The sequence below is a fragment of the Osmia lignaria genome, chromosome 10 (genome assembly GCF_051020975.1).
Source record: "Osmia lignaria lignaria isolate PbOS001 chromosome 10, iyOsmLign1, whole genome shotgun sequence".
Classification (NCBI taxonomy): Eukaryota; Metazoa; Arthropoda; class Insecta; order Hymenoptera; family Megachilidae; genus Osmia; species Osmia lignaria.
Window position 1 is genome coordinate 8017584 of NC_135041.1, and position 19382 is coordinate 8036965.

General features: G+C 36.9%; 1 protein-coding gene across 15 annotated transcripts in view; it reads right to left on the reverse strand.

Annotated features, from left to right (window-relative positions):
- LOC117611917 (nucleolysin TIAR) overlaps positions 1-19382 on the reverse strand; it is a 355924-nt gene that overhangs the window by 79299 nt on the left and 257243 nt on the right. For all 15 annotated transcript variants that reach the window (XM_034340391.2, XM_034340392.2, XM_034340389.2 and 12 more), the window contains one exon: positions 1843-1930. In XM_034340391.2, coding sequence (XP_034196282.1) covers positions 1843-1930 — 88 coding nt within the window. The remainder of the gene's footprint in view (positions 1-1842; positions 1931-19382) is intronic.

Genomic DNA, 19382 nt, shown 5'->3' on the forward strand with positions numbered 1-19382 from the left:
TTTTACCAATGAAAGCCTGCTGAATATTTAAACAGTCGCACGAGGGAGAGAGACGGAAAAAAAGCATTTCATCCCGTGATAATAAATTACAAATACGCGTGACATCGAGACTGCCATTTAGATTTTACATATGGTTGTTCATAACAACGTACGGCTCGTATATTTTTCCTTTTTTTTTTCTCTTCAAGCTATTAAATATCAGGAAACGACTGTCGTTCGGGACTAATATTAATTGCCGCGCCGTCCTTATTTAATGATCCTATTTGTCTAATTATAAATGGTACTACTAAGTATCTGAAGATGCAATTAAATGTTATCAAAATAATTTAATGGTTATTAGAATTATTTGAACAGACTATTGTTGAAGTTTAAGCATATTATACAAATTATACAACATAGTAATTGCAATGGTATTATATTGATTAAATAATACAATTATCGCATCATTAATACCTTAGCTACCACGCTAAAATCACTAAAAATCTTTTTCGTGCTGATTTCATTAATAATAAATTAAAAATTAATATAATAAATTTAATTTGGAAATGATTAGTCATTCAGAAAATGAATTATATGGTTGTTAAAGTGTTAATATAAAGCTGGTTCACTTTATAGCGGATTTTCCATAAAATGCATTAATTTTGCTGTAATATTGGCCTCAATGAATTGCCAGCATATGTTATTTAATTCTGCTTACATCTGAATATTGTATGTAATCATATATACCCCCATTATACGTGTAATAATTATATTGTGTAATTTGTATACATTTAAATTTCAAATGCAACGATGTTTGAATAACCTCCTCGAGCCTGTGTATATTAAATTTGTTGGAAATAAAATTATTGTCTAATGGAAGTTCCATTGACTGATTTTGCATGAGAATCAAAATGTTAAACTACCTCAAAATTGTTTGATAAATTAAAGGTCCATTTATGAATTAATTAAATGTCTTACATATGGAAATTTCATATTTTTGAAGTAGTTAACACATAAAATATCATTGAAAAATAACATTATTTCTTTGCAAAATTTGATACTCTTCCACTTCTATATTTTTACCATTTCAAAAATTTTTTGTGATTTTTTGGGAAATGACGTTTCTAATTGGGAATATCTGCAGATGAATGATCAAATGTTACTAAAAATAAAACGGTACCGAGATTTCTATCAGAGATGTTTCAATTTTCAATCGGTAATAAATCGATATAGCGCATCGATTTATTGATACGATTCATCAGGAAGTCATATTTGTGTGAATTCATCTTCCGATATCGATGGCCGACTTTGAAAGCGGTCGACTCTCAGAATATTATCGTCTTCCCTTTATCGACCCACGAGTCGAGACGAGCTCAAGATATCCAAGCTTTGTAAGTTAGGTAGATCACGGATGATGGGATGATAAACATTATTATAGTTCGCTTCGATGCATCGTGAAACGTTGAATGTTAAGGACTCGTAAAAGTTAGCAACGTGAAGGACAACTTAGGGGTCGTTTAAGGTACAATATACCCTCGAAATCGATATTGCTTAATAAAATCAAGTATCCAAGTATTACTATCATTTTTTCTTTCATTAAACTGAATTAAAATAATTTAACAGCAATTATTGCTATACCTATTTTAATTAAATAAAATATTTCATCTGCGCTGAAATGTGTAAATGAAAGTAATTTAAGATTCATTTGAATGAAAGGTCATAGAACCCTGGCACGGTTAAGTAACATTACATACTGTTCGCGTAATGTTACGTCAGTGTTCACGTTATACAGTTATATTATCACTCGTATACCACCAAGAGGAGGGTAAGTCGTCTTTAATGAGCGAGATTAAGAGGACTTACGAGATTTCGCCGAAAGGAGCGAAGGCTTCCCTTAAAGTCTGCGTCTCGATCTCCGGGCTCAGATCTCCAACAAATATGTGGTAGTGTTCTGAAAAAGATACAAGTGAAACTGTTAGAAAACATTCTTTAAAAGAAACCAGTTAGTTTAATTAATTCATAAATTCAAATAGAAATTATCCTAATTAGAATTAAATCCACTAGTCATATTTGATATGTCACAAGTCTGGCGTAATTTTATTATATAAAAGTGTCACTAATTAAAATTTCAGAATAGTAGTTAAAATAACAAGGAAATTGATCGTGATGGACAAAGGGTTGCAGGAAACGTACAAACGAAATGCATTGGTATCAGCTGCAATTTGTATCTGTCGGTATTGTGCATACGTGTATGCAGGTATCGCACGTTAACTACAACGGAGTTCGAACCAGGTATCAACCAACGTGTGACATTGCTCGACTACTTAATTAAATCGCTTCCACGTATGAATGCACCGTTGCAGGGGAACAAATGTTGCGTCTACGCAAATCGTATCATTGGCTGATCGAGTGATTCCATTGTTTCTGAGCAGCTTTGTGATTTATAGAGACATTATCCATCATTGTTACCACGATATAATTGAAGTCAAATAAGTACATTCGACATTCTGCAAATTAAAGTGTTAAAGATATTAAGTTCAATTTGCAGAGGTGATGCGAAATGAAATAAAAGAAGATAATGAAAAAAAAGCTATAGTTAATTAACTTTGATTTAGAATTTTAATTTAAAGAATATGTTTCGTTTAGAAATTTGAGTGTCTGATTTTAGTTGGATGCAGGATTCGATAGATTTCGGTCGTGATTGACCCGATCATCACGGTTCGAAGATTAAAATTGATGAAGCTCGATAAATTTTGTACAGTTGACCCGACGACTTCTGAACTGTTCGTGTTTAATTAAATCGGTGATCAGTCTTCTCTGACAATTCATTATATCGCGTTTATAGAAATTTATAGGTAAAATTGAATACTCGTAATGGAAATTCACTGATTACTCGCGTTGCATGCATATAGAATCGAGCGCTGAAATTATGCGGCTGAAACTAGCATCAGTCAAACGTACCTCTAAACGCATTTAGAGTTGTTCCATTTAACTGATTCTATGTGAACACCGTTGAACAAGTGAGAACAGAATATTGATAATCACAGCGATATTTGTTAATTGCGATATGATTTTCATCTAAAATTTCATTTGATTAACGATAGAAACCACTTTATCAAGATATTCCAGAAGCAAATTTTATCTAACACATATTTTCGTAACATTTCGTTATTTTTATTATTCAAAATTACAAGGCCATAATATGAATATTTTTAATTAGGTAATTAAAAAAATTCCTAATGAAGGGTTAATTATGAGCAATGGATTCCTATAGAAATTCAAATATTAACCCCCTTGAGGTTATTTGAAGAGATCTTTTTTTAAATTGTAAAGGAAAGGAAAATCCTTATCTCACTCATATTCCTATCGTTGCTTTCGCAGAATGCCTTTGCCTACCGAATTGTCGACATTCGTCTTCGCGATTAGATGCGGTTGCGTGATAGACGGTGGCCAACAGCGAACATGATCGGCAAAGGACCGCCTCCAGAATATCGAGAAAATCCGAGGATGAACATAGCAACGGCAATTCCGGCGTTATCTACGCTCGTCTAGGGACAATGCATCATGCATCGCGTTGCCGTTGCTGCCGTCGTAGAAGCCAACGTTGGTAGTATACCATGGGCCATAGCGCAGTTTGAGCTATGCATTGGCCAATATGTCGTTCATCCCCTAAATCACGACGATTTACAGTTGAGCCCGGTCGCGCTATCAATGCCGGTTCGCGTATACCTAACCTACGCTCTTTCGTTTGTCACAGGATTGACGAAATAAAAACTGACATGGGAAAATTCGAGAAACACGCGATCTCTGATGCTTTTTTCCGTCGCTAGAATTCACTCGTATTTTTGTTCAACAATAAACGTATCGAAGATAGTATGGCAGACAGAAGGGAGGTAGAAGAATAGAAGACGGATTCCATGTTGATTGTATTTGGAAGAAAAGAATGTCTGATACAATGTTTCTTTGATTGTATGTACAATGTAATTGATAGCCGCCCCTATTCTTGAAGATGGGGATAAGGGTGTTAACCCTTTCGTTTTCTGATAATATTTGTGACATTGATCTTGTTTTATATTATTTTTTCATTTTTGTATTACCCTGATATGCTTGATCTATGTTTCATTGATATTTAGTAATATGCAATTTTTGAAACCATAAGAGTAATAAAAATTAGATCACACTTTAATTAATTTTATTAAATCACATTTTATTACTATTATTTTACATGAGCGAAAAAAAAAAATTTGAAACGTATAGTACAATTACGTTTTAACAAACCATGATAATAATTAACTAAAAAACAGTAAAGCATATCACTGAATTGTTTCATACCAGGTGGAAAGGTTTCCAGAACCAGTTTTTCACCATTCTGTTCTCTGAAATATTTTATTTGACAAACACGGTGAAGCTTAATTACTCTTTACATTGTATTATTTTTTCAAACGAGAGCTTCAACTCGTCATACACCAGGTCGACGTTTCAGAGAATTCCGGACCAGTGAAAAATTTATCGAACGCGATTTATACTATTTCACCGGAAGAATCAGTGAAAATTGTAAAATATTGTAATGTTTACCATTAATTCAGAGGAAGTCGTTTCATTATTTTCACGTTAAAACGCGATGACTATTTGTTTTTTATTTAAAAAATCGTACCGGGTCAGATTGATAATCGACTGACCGAGCGAAATGTCCCCGTTCAATATTTTAAATTGTTGATTCTTCATAATAGAATCGGAAATTTGTCGGTCGTTGGTTGATTGCAAACGGTCAAAGGCTCGCTCGTACCCATTGGCAGAGACAATTTTTCGCGATAGAACAAGCATTCATGGTGCTCATACGAGAGAACGTTCTTGCCAGTAGAACGATCAATTTATCACAAAGTGCTCCTATTATGCGTTCCACAATACACTTTCGATTCCGTGGCATTGTTACGAATCGTGAGACCAGCCATCGTTGGTTGAATGCATCATGGAAAGGTGTCCTCCATTCCAAACGTGGTTGGGTTAATTGAAGTAGCCTATCAATCGTTAATTCGTTTTATTTCCTAACGACAAATAAATTGATGAAGATTCAAAACGAAGAGATCTTTTTTTTTTATTCAAAAATGAATTAAAACTGGAACGTGTGTATTTTAAAACAATTATTTATTGCGTGAATGGTAATTAATGGTAATTTAGATTAGAAATTCATCAAAATATTGGACATCATTTATTTCCATTGATCGTTAGAAAATTATTAGTTTTTCTATAGTTCAGTTACCAATCCATTGGTAACTCATGGTTCGTTTTTCATGGTTAAACCAATGGTTGATTTCTTCTTTGTAACATCCTGGGTTCGTAGAAAAATTCTTTCACCGGAAGCGATTAACTAAATGTTCCAACGGGAGTCAATCTGGTTCAGATCCCGATGGAGAACCAAAGGTAACTGTTTATTACCGACCGTGAGAAATGGAACAAGAATCACGCTGGGGAAAAGAAAGGATGAGATCAGCGACCGAATACAAATGCGAGAATTAAGCGCTGATTGGCCTCAACTCTCTTTCCTTTGCGTGATTCGTCGGTTCGATTTTGAATCATGCCACGAGAATTTTTCATCCAGAAAAAAGTTGCAAAAAGGAAATTAACAAAAATTATTCATACAATTAAAATAGAAATTCCATAACACATCCATCTTTTAAATTACTGTAAAATTCAGTGACTCGTAAGAGCTTGAAAACTTTTAACGATGTAGAAAAGCAAGTTGCTTCATGTTCTCAGCTCTGACAGTAAATCGTTTTCCAAACATGATATTCGTAAATTGGAAACGAGATGGAAGAAGATTACCGAACAAAGTAGCAGCTACTGATTCAAATAAATCCCAATTGAATTTCAATTCACGTATTAAAAATTTGTTAAATTCTAAAATTTCTATGTAACCCAATGTTTCCATATTATACTAATCACGATAAAATCGGCATGGTAATTACTATTATGAAATCTGCTGTCAGCAGATTTTACAAACGATATGCTAACTAGGTTACCGACGCAATGGGTATGTACGTTTAATTCATTAGAATACTCTGGACATCCATTTAGAAAATTGTGCGTGTTAGAAAACAAGAGTAATGTACAAGGAACGAGAGTCGGTGACAAATGTCCTGTATCATGGTGCACGCAATGATAGCCATAACTCAGTTATGTCTAATGAGTACACGTAAAGCATGGAATAATCTACGAGCATGCATGTGAATCCAAAAATGGTATAAATTATGTGAAGATTGGAAAGGAAATTATTCGAGGAATAATTTCCAATATTTCTCTAAGTGAAGCATAGTTATTCTACATTCGTCCTTCCTAGATCTACTCCTGTTGAATCTACAAGGAATTAAAAATTCTCAGCTATTCGAGGAGGGTGTAATAGAAAAAAGTAGTGGAGTAAAGAGGTCACAGGTATAGAATGGTCGCGTGTCAGCTGTGTGGTGACCCATATTTCCCATCGTGGAGCGTAAGCCAAACCCAAGCTTATGGACACCACGTGTGCACCGATGCACCGTGAGGTCTGGAAGCGACCAACCAAGCCGGGATTCGATTCTGTTCACCCGGCTAGCTTTTCGCCGCACAGAGAATTAATAGAGGTCTCTCTCTATCTTTCTCTCTCTCTCTCTCTCTCTCTCTCTCTCTGTTGGTAACAGTGCTTCCTCGTGGGCATGGGCGTGCGTGCAAGCACCGTTGGCGCAAGCCCTCTAAATCAACATTTCACCGTTGCCTCGCGAAATTAAGGAAATCCTTGATCTACGAGCCATCCGTGTTCGATTCTTGATCTATGGCATTGCTCGGACTTTTGTGCGTCCTTCTTCGTATTGTCCTGCCTGAATGGATACCAATTCCTATCCTAGCTGAAATCGCGTTCCATTCTTACTATCCGAGGCTAGCCCGCGTATTATACGATATCCAACGCGATACGTATTGCGACCAAGGAAAGTCCGCTACGAAATTGCCAGTTTATCTTGCGACATGACGGAACGCGATGCTTTGTCGTTGTTATACGTTAGCAAAGATTTGTATACGATCAGACCGCGGTTCGGTTCAATGGTATATGGAAAGATCTTAAGAACTTGATCTCCTTATGGAATAAGTTTACTTGAGCTACCTCTCTGAGGAGAACCTCTTTGAAGCTTTTCCTTTGGGTCAATTTGGATTTATTTTTCAAATAATTGAAAGAAGAAAATTGTAGGACATGCATGTCATCATAACTGGAAATGGCAAATTGTAGCATAATAGAAAAACAATTTATTTTTAATATAATCGACTCTTTGGAATTTGAAAGTTTGCTAATTTGTTAATTTGGGAAATTTGGAAAATTTGAAAAATGCAATATAATATATAGCCAAGAAATGTTATAATGTATGAAGTATAGTTGTTTACAACTTGCCAGGTCTCGTTTTATTTTCCAGTATTGATGCGCTCAACAACATTTTCGCTTGGCAAACGTACATAAATCATGCTGGTATACAAACGACCATCATTCAACATTCTTTACGAGATTTCCAGACAGTGAGTTTCTAGACAAGATATCCACTAAATTATTACTCGAAACGTAACAGCTTCTATTCTCGCAGTCTGCCGTGCTTGTGTCTATATCACTTTCTGATGTGGTTCAGTCATGCAGGCAGAAAAATAAATGGGAAAAGGTAGAAAGATGATAAAATACAGCAACATGCGTTTTCAACGATACACCCTATCATTTATCGTCGTATCTGTATATTAAAAGACTAACAGCAAGTTGAATTTATCATATTATTATTTTATGAGTTCTCGTTATGTTCTGAGATCATTATCCTTCTCCACTTGATAGTGGGTAATTTTTGACCCATATCAATGACAACGAATATAATACAAAATATATAAAATCTTATGCGTTCACCACAGAGCTATAAAGTAAAGATTTTTAATTCCAACTAGGAGTAATTTTCTGTTTAAATATTTGGAAGCTCACGAGTTTACTATTGCGATGCAGCAGATCATAAAACATGAAGTACGTAATAAAACTGAGTCGCACGAGGTTTATTGCTCGGTGATGTAGGAAACAGAAGTTCAAAACGTGTTATTTCGACGAAATAAATTTATACCGAATTACACTGAACCTGTGTTAATTCCTAGATTATTATTAGTTTATTTTAACCATATCTCCTTCAATTCCAGAAAATATAATTATTTAATCAATGATAAATGAAGAAATAATTAAATAAAGTTCTAAATCTGATATAATTAATGCAACGATCTGAATTCTATTTAAAAATAAATCTATAACACCCTTAATCAGAAAATTCTCTGTGGATATTAGGACCCAGAAGGTCGAAACTATGATTTCATAAATTCTGGTTTAAACTTCAACTTGCCTAAAGCGGGTAAGTATCACCTAGGGGTCGTAACTACACTTTAATTTCAACGCAAGCCTCCACCATAAAATTGCACTTTTGACCTCCACTTCTTCATCCACAATTGATAAGCCTAAATTAGAATTGAAATTTTAATCCGAGAGACCTCGAAGAAATGAATCGTAAACGAAAAATCGGCTCGATAAATATTTTCTTCTAGCCAATCTTCTTTTCCTTTGTTCCTTCTGCCACCCGCTATCTTTCACTCATTTCATCACCTTCCACCGGTTATTCGGGACCCGAGTGGGTCAAGATGAGTAGTCGAAAATCGAGTTACAGCCGGAGGAGTGTTCCATTGGAAGAAAATAGTGGAAGGGTGTGGTGGAAACGAAGGGCGGTCTGATTACAATCGGTTTGATGGTCTATCCGCGCTGGTCGGAGGTTCCGGTGGGCACACACTGTGGCCCATTTTCGTGAATTAGTCCGAACCTCGTCATCCTATCCCACCATTTCTCCCCTTTACCGACACCATCGCATCGCGCCAGGATCTTTGGGACTATTAGGAAATCAGCAGGAAATTGACAAAAGTTTATTCTGCCAACGGATTTCATGTTCCCCGAAGGTTTTCCCTTTATTAGGAATCTTCTAATAAATCCTTTCTTATCTTCGCCCCAAAATCCAAGGAATTCAATCCAAGTCTGTGTAATAATTAAAATTAATTCTATACAGCATTATTTGAGATTGAAATTGAAATTTTAGAGGGTCGAATTAAAATAAGTAACTTAATGACAATATGTCTGAAGTTAATGAATCATATTGTTTTTTTGTATTAAATTAAAATTCGTCGGTTCCTAAGTTGTATCGACGGGGTCCAGACAGGCAGTGAGAGGTTAAAAAAAAAAAAAAATGCAAATGGGGTCAACAAACCGGCCACGTCAATAGTGGAAACGGGGAATGTACCTTAAAACTGTGGAGCAAAATGGAGCAATTAGGGATAAAGTAAACGAACCAGATTTCGCGGCGGCAAAATGCATATTCAGCGAAAAGCCGGAACAACCGAGCCGTCGTACTAAATCGACGGTTTTAACCGGCGTCTTTCCTTACTTGCTGCCGCAAATATTATTTATTATCGCGCGAGATTTCCATAACTTCATATTAAAGAATCCCATAAACTTATAAAATGGTGCTGTTTTCAATCTCGTCTGAATCAGCGCTCGGTACGAACATCTTTTTACGTTGGAACAATCAACGTTTAATCTTATATCTGCTCTTAGATTGAACATAAATAAAAAAAAGTATAAATAAAGAATTTAATTGTAAAACAAAATAAAATTGAAAATTAGAAAAGAAAAATTTTGATCCAAAAATTTATAGCTTAGAAATAAATTCCCAAAGCTTATAAATATTTTCATTCGTTTGAATAATTTTGATTTTCCCTAGAATTTAAGCAAAGCACGAGTTACCTATAATATAATTCAACCTTTATACTAACGTCTCCTCTAATATATCCTGTCAATAACGTATTGGTGTTCACAGGATATCGCATATTGGCTCGATTATTTGTATCGTCGTTCGCTGGACCCCTATTTAATAGCTGTTGTCAACTAATTTAATATCGAGCTTGCTCGATTAATTTTATTCGCTGCCGCAACTCGCATGATCCCGTTCTGTCGTATAAACGCATCGAGCTTATTTGAAAAGCAATTTTATACATCTCGATGTTGGTAAATTTCATTGGTGAAGCATGTTTGTTTATGATATTAATCGCGCCGTTTACAACGGTGTTTCGTTTCGATTAACCGGCTCGGAGTTATTCGAAACGGTGTATATTACTGTATTTACTTACTTTTTCATGCTGTTTATAAGCGGAACTGAACTCGTTTTTGAATGAACTTAGTATTAAAAACGTACCGAAAGTAATTAGTTCTTCGGTGACTTTTATACCGTTCTAGCGTAATTAACGGGAGCGCAAAGCTTCTGTCAATTATCGAGAAAAATGACTTTAATTTTGACCCAACGCACCTTAAATATTGTTCTTCGTGCTTTCAGTTTGCTTAACGAACTTCGCGGCTCCCGCAAAGTAAACACGGTCTGAAGCTTTGACGAGAGAATATTTTTTTCCCCCCGTTATTCCGTTATTTTTACCGAGGTGCAATCTAGACGTTGATTTTCCACCGCAATTTTGGCTCAATTGAATTTCCTTGCCCCCCTACGACGAAATACCGCAGTGCCGTTGTCTCGAAGTTCCTTCGCAGGCTTGCATAACAAAAGCAAGAACCAGAAGGCGAGGCTTGTATTATTACAATACACAGAATATTATCTAATGTATCTAGCCAGGCCCAGCCACGCTAAATTACTCTTGCAATTTTAATAGAAACAATGAAAGCATGCTTACTCTCGCGTCCAATTTTCAGCTTGCCCACCGAGTCCATAAGGCAAAGTCTACTTTGAATATTTCACAAGGAGAGAACGAACAGTAATTTGCTTTTGATTTCATGCTTCCAAAATTGTGGATATTTCGAAAACGAATTAATTACAGCCACTACGTAATATGATTTGTAAATTTCGATGTAATGTTTGCTGCAATCCACAACCCGCAATTTTATGTTAAGAATATTAACGAAACGTTTATATAGTCATTTTAAATAAACATTAAGCTTTAAATTAATATATCATACGTACTATTTTGCAATACTTTTATGTTGTAAAACACGTCAGACCTTCTATACTGGATGTCTGGCTACGGGTGGGCATCCTTTCAGTCGATGACAGCTGGGATGATTTCGAACAACTTTCTCCTTTATCAAAACACTTGTTAACACTTAGTTTTAAAATTATTAATGAAAAGCACCGACCAATTAGAGCACGCATATCGCGCAGGCTCAGCCGCGGGAGTGTCGGCTACGAGTACCGCGCTCGACCGTGGACGCGAACAAACTACTCGGCTCGTAGGTTCGTAGCTTACACTCCATTGGTCGCGCATGCGCGACCAAATTTTAAGATGCGAGCTCTTATTACTCGCAGTTTTTCATTAATAACTCGAAAACTAAGCTTTCACAAGCATTTTGGTAAAGGAAAAAGTTGTACAAAATTATCCCAGCTATAACTCCCTCAAAGGATGATCACCCTTAGCCACCCTCTATCTTAAAATTCATCATTTAATACTGGATAATCTAATTCTTCATAATTCCTTCTATGAAAATCTCTCAAATCCATAAAATAAATAGCAGTATTTTATTCCATTAAAAATAATCGTCACACGGCTCCTTCGTAAATTAAATTCAGCTTAGAAGCAGCTTCGATTAAATGACCCCCACCAATTCAGCATCTGAAGTGTGCACCATAAGGATCTGTACACGTATGGCAACCATGTGTGTATATACAGCTATCGTGTATCCATCAGGGTGCGTGGTGGCGCAATGCCAAATTGATGCTGTTTGCCGTCGCTCTAAGCCTCAATCTGCTCGGTTGTACTAGGACGATCCTAACACGCGCGTGCTAAGCTCGCCGCATTATGGATACGTTCAATCCATCGGCATAGCTGGTTGCGAGTTTCCGTCAAAGCGTTAGCTGTCGTTGCTGGGTTAGGTGTAGGATGAACGAAAGTATAGGAGGGTAAGGGAGTTGCAACGGCATCGTCGACGAATGACAAACCGATAGAATGGGCCGTAGCTACGAGCGAGGAAAACTTTCCGGGAAACGTGATTAACCGTTGTACATATTTACGCGGTGGGCGTAATAGAGAAAGTTCCGTTGAACGACCGGTTTCACCTGGCCCGATTAAGCCCCGCGAAGATATTCCAATGGCGAGATTATTAATTTCAAGCCCGTTCCGCGCGTCAAATACCCTTCCAGTGTTTGTTGTTTCTCAGTTTTATTCCGCAGTAAAGGAATACGTATTTCCCGATCCTCTATTTCTGAAATAACGCTGATGGTGTTTGAAAATTGTAAAGTTAACTTTCCTTTCTCTTCACGGTTTAGTACTTCAATTCTAGGGAAAATCAAAATTATTCCAATAAATGAAAATATTTATAAACTTTGAGGAGTGTTTTCTAAGCTACTGACTTTTAGATCAAAATTTGTCTTTTCTAATTTTCAATTTTCAATTTAGGAAAAGATGCTTTTCAAAAATTGAATTTAACCTCCTGCTGTATTTTTTATAAATTTGATATTAAATGTTTGGTCGCTTATCATCAGTCTACTACACAAGATTCATATAATATAGTTCTTCAATCTATTTATACAAAGAAAAAGGATTGATTTTTTTGATCTGTCGATCGGAGTTCACCCTCTCTTAAATATAGATTCTTATTTCTCATTGGAACTGGTTTCTGGCTGAGTACCAAGAAACTGTCCGACATAATAAGTTAACAATATTAGCACACATGTATGTGTAAAGTATTAACTTCGGCTTGATCCATTACTCCGGTGAAATCTCGTCGATTACACAGCAAATGTTTGCAAGTGGCCGAACCGATGTCGAGTATCGACCACTGCGTTGACCACCCTTGGGGTCGAGTTTAAGCGATGGTAGGCGGAAAGCTGTCAGTTCGAGGAGTTTCAGGGTAGTGATAGAGGAGGTAGAAAGGGGAATTGCTCTTTTTACGATGATCTAAAAGAAGATCGCGATTACAGGGTTCACCGAATGTCACGTCGCGATCGGATTTTTTGCGCCCCCAGCACTTTACCTACTGATATGAATATCGTTAAATTTATTCAACCGATCGGATCATTAAACTGATCCTATTCATGAATGATGTTCATCACAATAAAAGATATAATGAAAATTTTATAGAAAATTACATTAATTCGTTAAGGGACCAATCGATATAGATATTTGATTTATTAACATTAAAATTTTTTATACTACTTTTCATAATAAACGTATTTTGAAACGTAAGCAAATCAGGTCTCAGGAAGATATTGAAATTGATACTGAAAGGATTTCTCTGGCTTCAGGAACAGACCGAACGTGATGTACTTTTACAGGAACAGCTACAAAAGGAAAAAGATGGACGGGTTCAGCGAATACAGTGGAAAAAAAGGAAGAATGTAGCTTGTCGATGGCAACCGTAGCATCGGGAGAAAAGAGTAGCGAGAACACGGTGACCAACCAGCTCCGGAGGGAAACAAATTCATGTCGATGCAGCACAAAGTGGCGTCCACCACTTCTCAACCTATTCAACCCCTACCCTCAAAAACTATCCGACGCCCACCACCTCTCACACCAGAATCACCCCCGACCTCCTCTTCGACACTCGTCCAGGCGTTCCTATCGATCTCTAACCAGTCGAAAAACTCCTAGAAACCACCGACGACAGCTTTCGCGGGCGCCGCTTAGCAGGACGTCTACCAGGGGCATTTGGAAAGAGAGCCTTTTTGCCCGTTCGACGCCCCGGGGCTCGGATTAAACAGCCGGGCAAATAGAACGGAAGGAAGATCGGACAGAAATTGGCTTTAAATACACCGGAATAGCGTCCAGTTCAAATGCTTGGACGACTAGAAAGCTGTGTTATTGTATTGAGTGGATCAAAACTCACGAATAATTATTTACCTAATTAGTATTTATAATTATTCATGTAAAATTTGTTGTTATATGTAGACAATAATCTGTAACCCTTCCATCAACTTTATATCTGCACGATTGTTTAATAATAAAATAATTATTTTTCAATTTTAACGCAGTTCAATTTTACTACTTTTCTGAGAATTACTTAAACCAAGTATGAATTGGGTAAAATAACTCGAGAGATATTTACCACACCGAAATACACTCGCATAAATAAACTAATATAGCTTAATATGACCTAATTTAATTTTGTTTGTTGAAAACAGTGCTATTAAATGAAGCATTTAATTAAATTTGTGTTGTATGCGCTTCATAATTGCCACAGTGGAAATAACCGTGTTTAGTCAGACACACGTTGATATAGATCACTTAAGAATATTAGCACATCGACTCTTCAATAGTTTGTATAAAAAATATTTATCAAAATCGTTTCAACAAAATTGTTGTAACGATTACTCGTTAAAAGGGAATAATTCTATTATCCTAACCGATATCTTTCAAAGGAAAGTTAAATAATTAGTCATTCAGGGCATGAAACATAAATTGCTTTTACAAAAGGACATTTAACGAATTCTATACGCGTCACGCCCTTTTTATCAATATTGATACCGATTCGGGTAGTACACCGGTGGCAATGGGTCAAGCGATTAAACGTTTCCGGAGGCAAATTGCGTCGACTGCGGATTTCGCAATCAGATCCGGAATTGAATATTTCATTTTAAATCCGAATACCGCAAAGTACTACGTGTTACAGAGGAAAGCAGTCGATTAAACGTGTCGTTGAAAATCTGCTCTTTATTCCAAAAATGCGATTGAAGTAAAACTTTCGATTAAACCGCACACGTCACATTAATGATATTTTACATGATTTGCCGAAAGAGAAATTCATAATTTTCACGAAACTTTCATAAAAATGAAGGTTTTGAGGATTTTACGGTATTTTAACTTTTTAGTCGCTTATTTAACCAACGTTGAAATCTGAATATACCATGTTTAAACTGAAAAAATCCTCTCATACATAATATGGTTGTAAAATCTTTTAATAATGTTGGGAAATTTTTAATTATTTTGTTTGCTTTATGATGTTCATAATAACATATGAAATGTACATTTTAAAAATAAATAAATATACAAAAATTTAACTTAGAGTGTATCCAACAGAAAAAAGTTCATTAACAGCATAAAATTTGAAAGAGGAAACAGGAAACGTGTCTTTGGTTTCAAAGGACGAACAAAACGGCAATGGTTTTCCATCGCAATGAATAAATTGGTGATTGAGTTATCGAGATTCCTGGTCGATCGAGATTGAAGAAATTCGAAATCCATTCGTAGGAAGTGGCTGCCGGTAGTTTCGAGTACCGTACGCGTGTCAGAAAAGTCATCTTAGACGGGGTATGGCTGGAGGATAACGTTCTCTTCAGGGTGATAATGTTGCAAATTTATATTCCGAAGGCGATCGAGCAAAGCTGCTGAATGTGCACTCTTGGCCGCGACTGGTCTGCTCTTCCCAGGAACGCCACTCCCACTATTCCTAAACCACTTCCAATCGGCTCTTTTTCCACCGCTTCTCGACTTTCTTACCTTTTGTGAACGTCACAGAATTCGACGGTACTCGAGGCTCTTCTGTCAATCACCAATTGACAATCAATTTTTCATACCAGAATAAAGTAGAACAAAATGAGGTATCTAAAACTACGTGCAATATAACTGTAGTTTTATAAAGAAAGAAAATATACATACAGTTCCAATAAGAAAAGTGCAATTGCACTTTTTGGATGCAACGTTGCACTCATAAAATAAAAAGAGATACAACAATTTTTCTAAACTCTGTATTGACAAATTGTAAAGAATACTGAAGATAAATAGAAAACAAATTCGAAGAGGAATAAATCAACCCTCAGCAACAAGCACGAAGTATTCCGTAGATGTTAACGAATGCCTTAGCGACAATCTCCGGGAAAATAAATCTCCTATCGATCCCCTTTTTGATAGCAATATGCGGTCGCGTAATTCTTTCCAACGGCCGATAACAGCAGACAGAAAACAGGAGTTTTCGCACGGGACTTGGACACTTTTCCACCCCCCCTTCCCCGATTCCCGATAACTGAAACGATCAGAAAAGTTTGCGTAACAGGGAGACCCTGTTGGATTACTGATAGAAAGGGTGGGATGAAACGTGCAGGTATTCGAAAGGATGGGTTAGGTACCTAGGTCGAGCCAATGGAAGCAGATTGATTATTTGAATTGATCAACCGTAAGGTTTGTCAAACTTACCCTTAGATTCCGTATAAAGTCAGCCCTTTTACACCCGCGCTTCACTCGTTGCCCCTCTTAAGCCGTTCTCGCTTAGCAATCCAGCGTGGAAACACGCGATGCCTGCCAGAATACTGATCCGGAAACCACAATTAACTAATGGACGACCGTCCCAGGAACTTATGCGAACGCTAGTTTCCGCATCTAGACATCCCCTCAACTTCCTGGATTGAGTCGTATCTTATAAACATCCCTGCTGTGCTTGACTCTAAGTTGTCATGATCTACCCCCAAAGAACTTACGGCTCGAGTGTCGTCGAACTTACGCCCGGGATATCTATGCCTCTGTGTCATCGTGTGTTATGGCGTACGCGATCTTGCGATGGCTTTCCTGACTAATTATGCGCATCTTAATTTTGTTTATTATTCGTCTAGATAGAGTTTAATTCTTCATTTATTCCAATTTCCAATTTTGAAAAATTTCGATATAATCAGTATTCCAAAAATTAAATATGCTCCATATTTATCGCATAATAATTATTATAAAAAGACTGCTTCGTTTCTAATAGAATTTCTAAAAACTTTTTAAGCAACTTCAGCAAAATCTCATCGAACCTCTTGAAAACCAAACCAAAGATTCCAAAGTTCCATCCTCTCGATCGAACGATATTAATTAAGTTAATACGAACCAGAAAACGATCATCCTTTTCTTCGATCCCGGGGAAGTCTAGAGGGGGTTTCGATATCGGATAGCCTGTCGTTTCTTTTAGCCCCAAAAATGGGTGGCGTAGGAACACGGGCAACAGGGTGGGGCTGAAGTTGGAGAAAAAAAAGGAAGAAAGTTGATGAGTGATTTATAATAGGAAGAATAATGGAAAGTGGGTTGGAACGGTGAACGTCGGTGAGAAGAGTGAGGGGCTAGTCGACGGCTCGTTTATTAGTGGAGCACGCTCTTTCTACCCTTACTTTACCACTGGCGTGGCATGGTGGTAGGTCCAACGGACCAACAGAGTTGTAATTAATTACCAAAGTAATTACCTGATGATTTAAGAACCCACCCCGCTTAGTTCGCGCGCCGAAACTGAAACGAATTACTATTATCCATATCCGAAAACTAACCATCAGCGACAGTAAGGCGCGAACTGGAAGGAATTGGGGTAGGTTTACTGCGATGAAAGTTTTGGCTTAGTTCGAGTAAAGCACTCAAATTTAACGGTATAACATTTTCATTTTAAAACACTATGTATACGAGGAAAATATAGGTATATTTCATAATCTATTGAGGAGGATTTTGATAGTTTTCGTTTTTCTCGAGTAGTCATTAAAGGATTCAGACATTTTCCACGTCATGTTGATACTACTCGGTGTATACTTGATCCCATTACTACTCGAAGCCATAATGCTTGGAATATTAATATTCTTCCAAGTGTCGCAAACACGCGATCGTAAAACGGCCGTCGACAAACTACCATTTAACGATGGAACAATCTCTAACGAGCGTTCACCGATACCCGGCAACGTTTCTGTCTGTATCGGTTTTTGGGACACGCTCGTAGCGTGGCAAGTTATCCTTCTGGCAGCGTCCAACGTTTCCGTTCGCGTTAAATAGAAAATATTTTAATTGAAAACGGTAGGTCGTTTCAATCGGGCAATTTCGTGGTAGCTCAGACATTATCGATTTGTCGCGGATAAAGGAATGCCGAGATTAACATTCGAGTCTCGAGCGACACTTCGCACTAATTATTCGATAATTAAGAGACGTTGAAAATTTAGCCTACTGAGCAGATTGAATAGCCACGGATGTTTTTGTTCGCATCGCGAAACTGTCGCAACTTCGCTCCTCCCTTATTATTTAGCCCGACAGTAATTGGTTATTATTTTCTCTAATTTTGTTTGTTAATTAACACGCTGTCGCGTCCCTCTGTCGTGTATACAATGCCGATGAAATAATTGACGAGTATAGTTAGAAATTTATTGAAAATATTATTATTAAATATTAGGTTCATATATTTCAAAATCCTTTTATTAAAAATTATTTATGCACCAATTTCTCAAGAACAAACAGAAATTCTAATACTTTTCTCCTAAAAATGGAACAATCTTCCGTTCAAAAAATATGCTAAACTTAATTACAGATTTTATAATGAAATAAAAACAAAGAAAAATTTATGCATAATAATAATTAATTCCACCTCCTGTTCATTAACTTTTTGTAACTCATAAAACGCATACAGTCACGTTTCAAAATTGTTCACAAATTGAATAAAAAGTTATTCAAATCCTGAAGTTTCTAAGTTAAATTAAAATTATCACCGTTTCAACAACGAAGCAGAGAAGCACTTCCAGATCACGACAACTGTATTTTCGCGTATTTTAAAGCGAACAGACGTGTCGATTCAAGGAAGGCGATAAATGCAAATTTTCATTTTCACATGAGCATTGAAACAAGAGTTCGCGAGGCGGGAGTGGGGGCAGTAAAAACGCTCGTAATTTCGTTTCAGAGAGAGAGTTTCGAAAGCTTCCCATCTGCAACACAAGAATCCTTAGCCCGTGCAGTTTCACCGTTAATGAGTGAAACGAAGATCTCGCCGCTTTTTGACGGTATTCGAGGTCATTAGCGGCAAGAACGCCGGAATCAGGGGAGCTTATGTCGCTTTCCATTAATCGTGAGCGAACCGTGGTCCATACCTAGCCGTCTGCCGCACCTAACCTAACAACCTCACCTTCCCTTGCGAACCTAACCTAACCGACCAGGGTTTGTGACAAACTGCACAACGTGGAACTTTCTGCGGCCTAGCGTGAGATGGTAGACCGGCCGAAACTGCTCGAATAAAAGCGATAAAGATAGACACCGAAGGGTGAAAACCATTTACGAACAAAATTTTAAGTAAATATTAAAAATTTAAACGTTCACAGCATTGCTTCCTATAAACCCGTGTAAACTGTTCATCCCTTTTCTCACTTCAACCCCTGAATTTCGGTATACGAAATGGAAAGGGGGTATTTAAAGGTCTGGTTTGCCTTCGAATGGTCTGGTTCTTTCAAATTGCTTCATCGCCTCTATACAGAGAAATTGAAAGATCCGATTCGTGAATTTATGTGTTTGGCCTGTTAATTCAATCCCAAATGGCAGGTGAATCTCTTTCATTAATGCTGACGAATTTAACAAATAATTTCATTTCAAAAGTTATTTATTTATTCTTTAAAAAATTCTTGCTTTTAGTT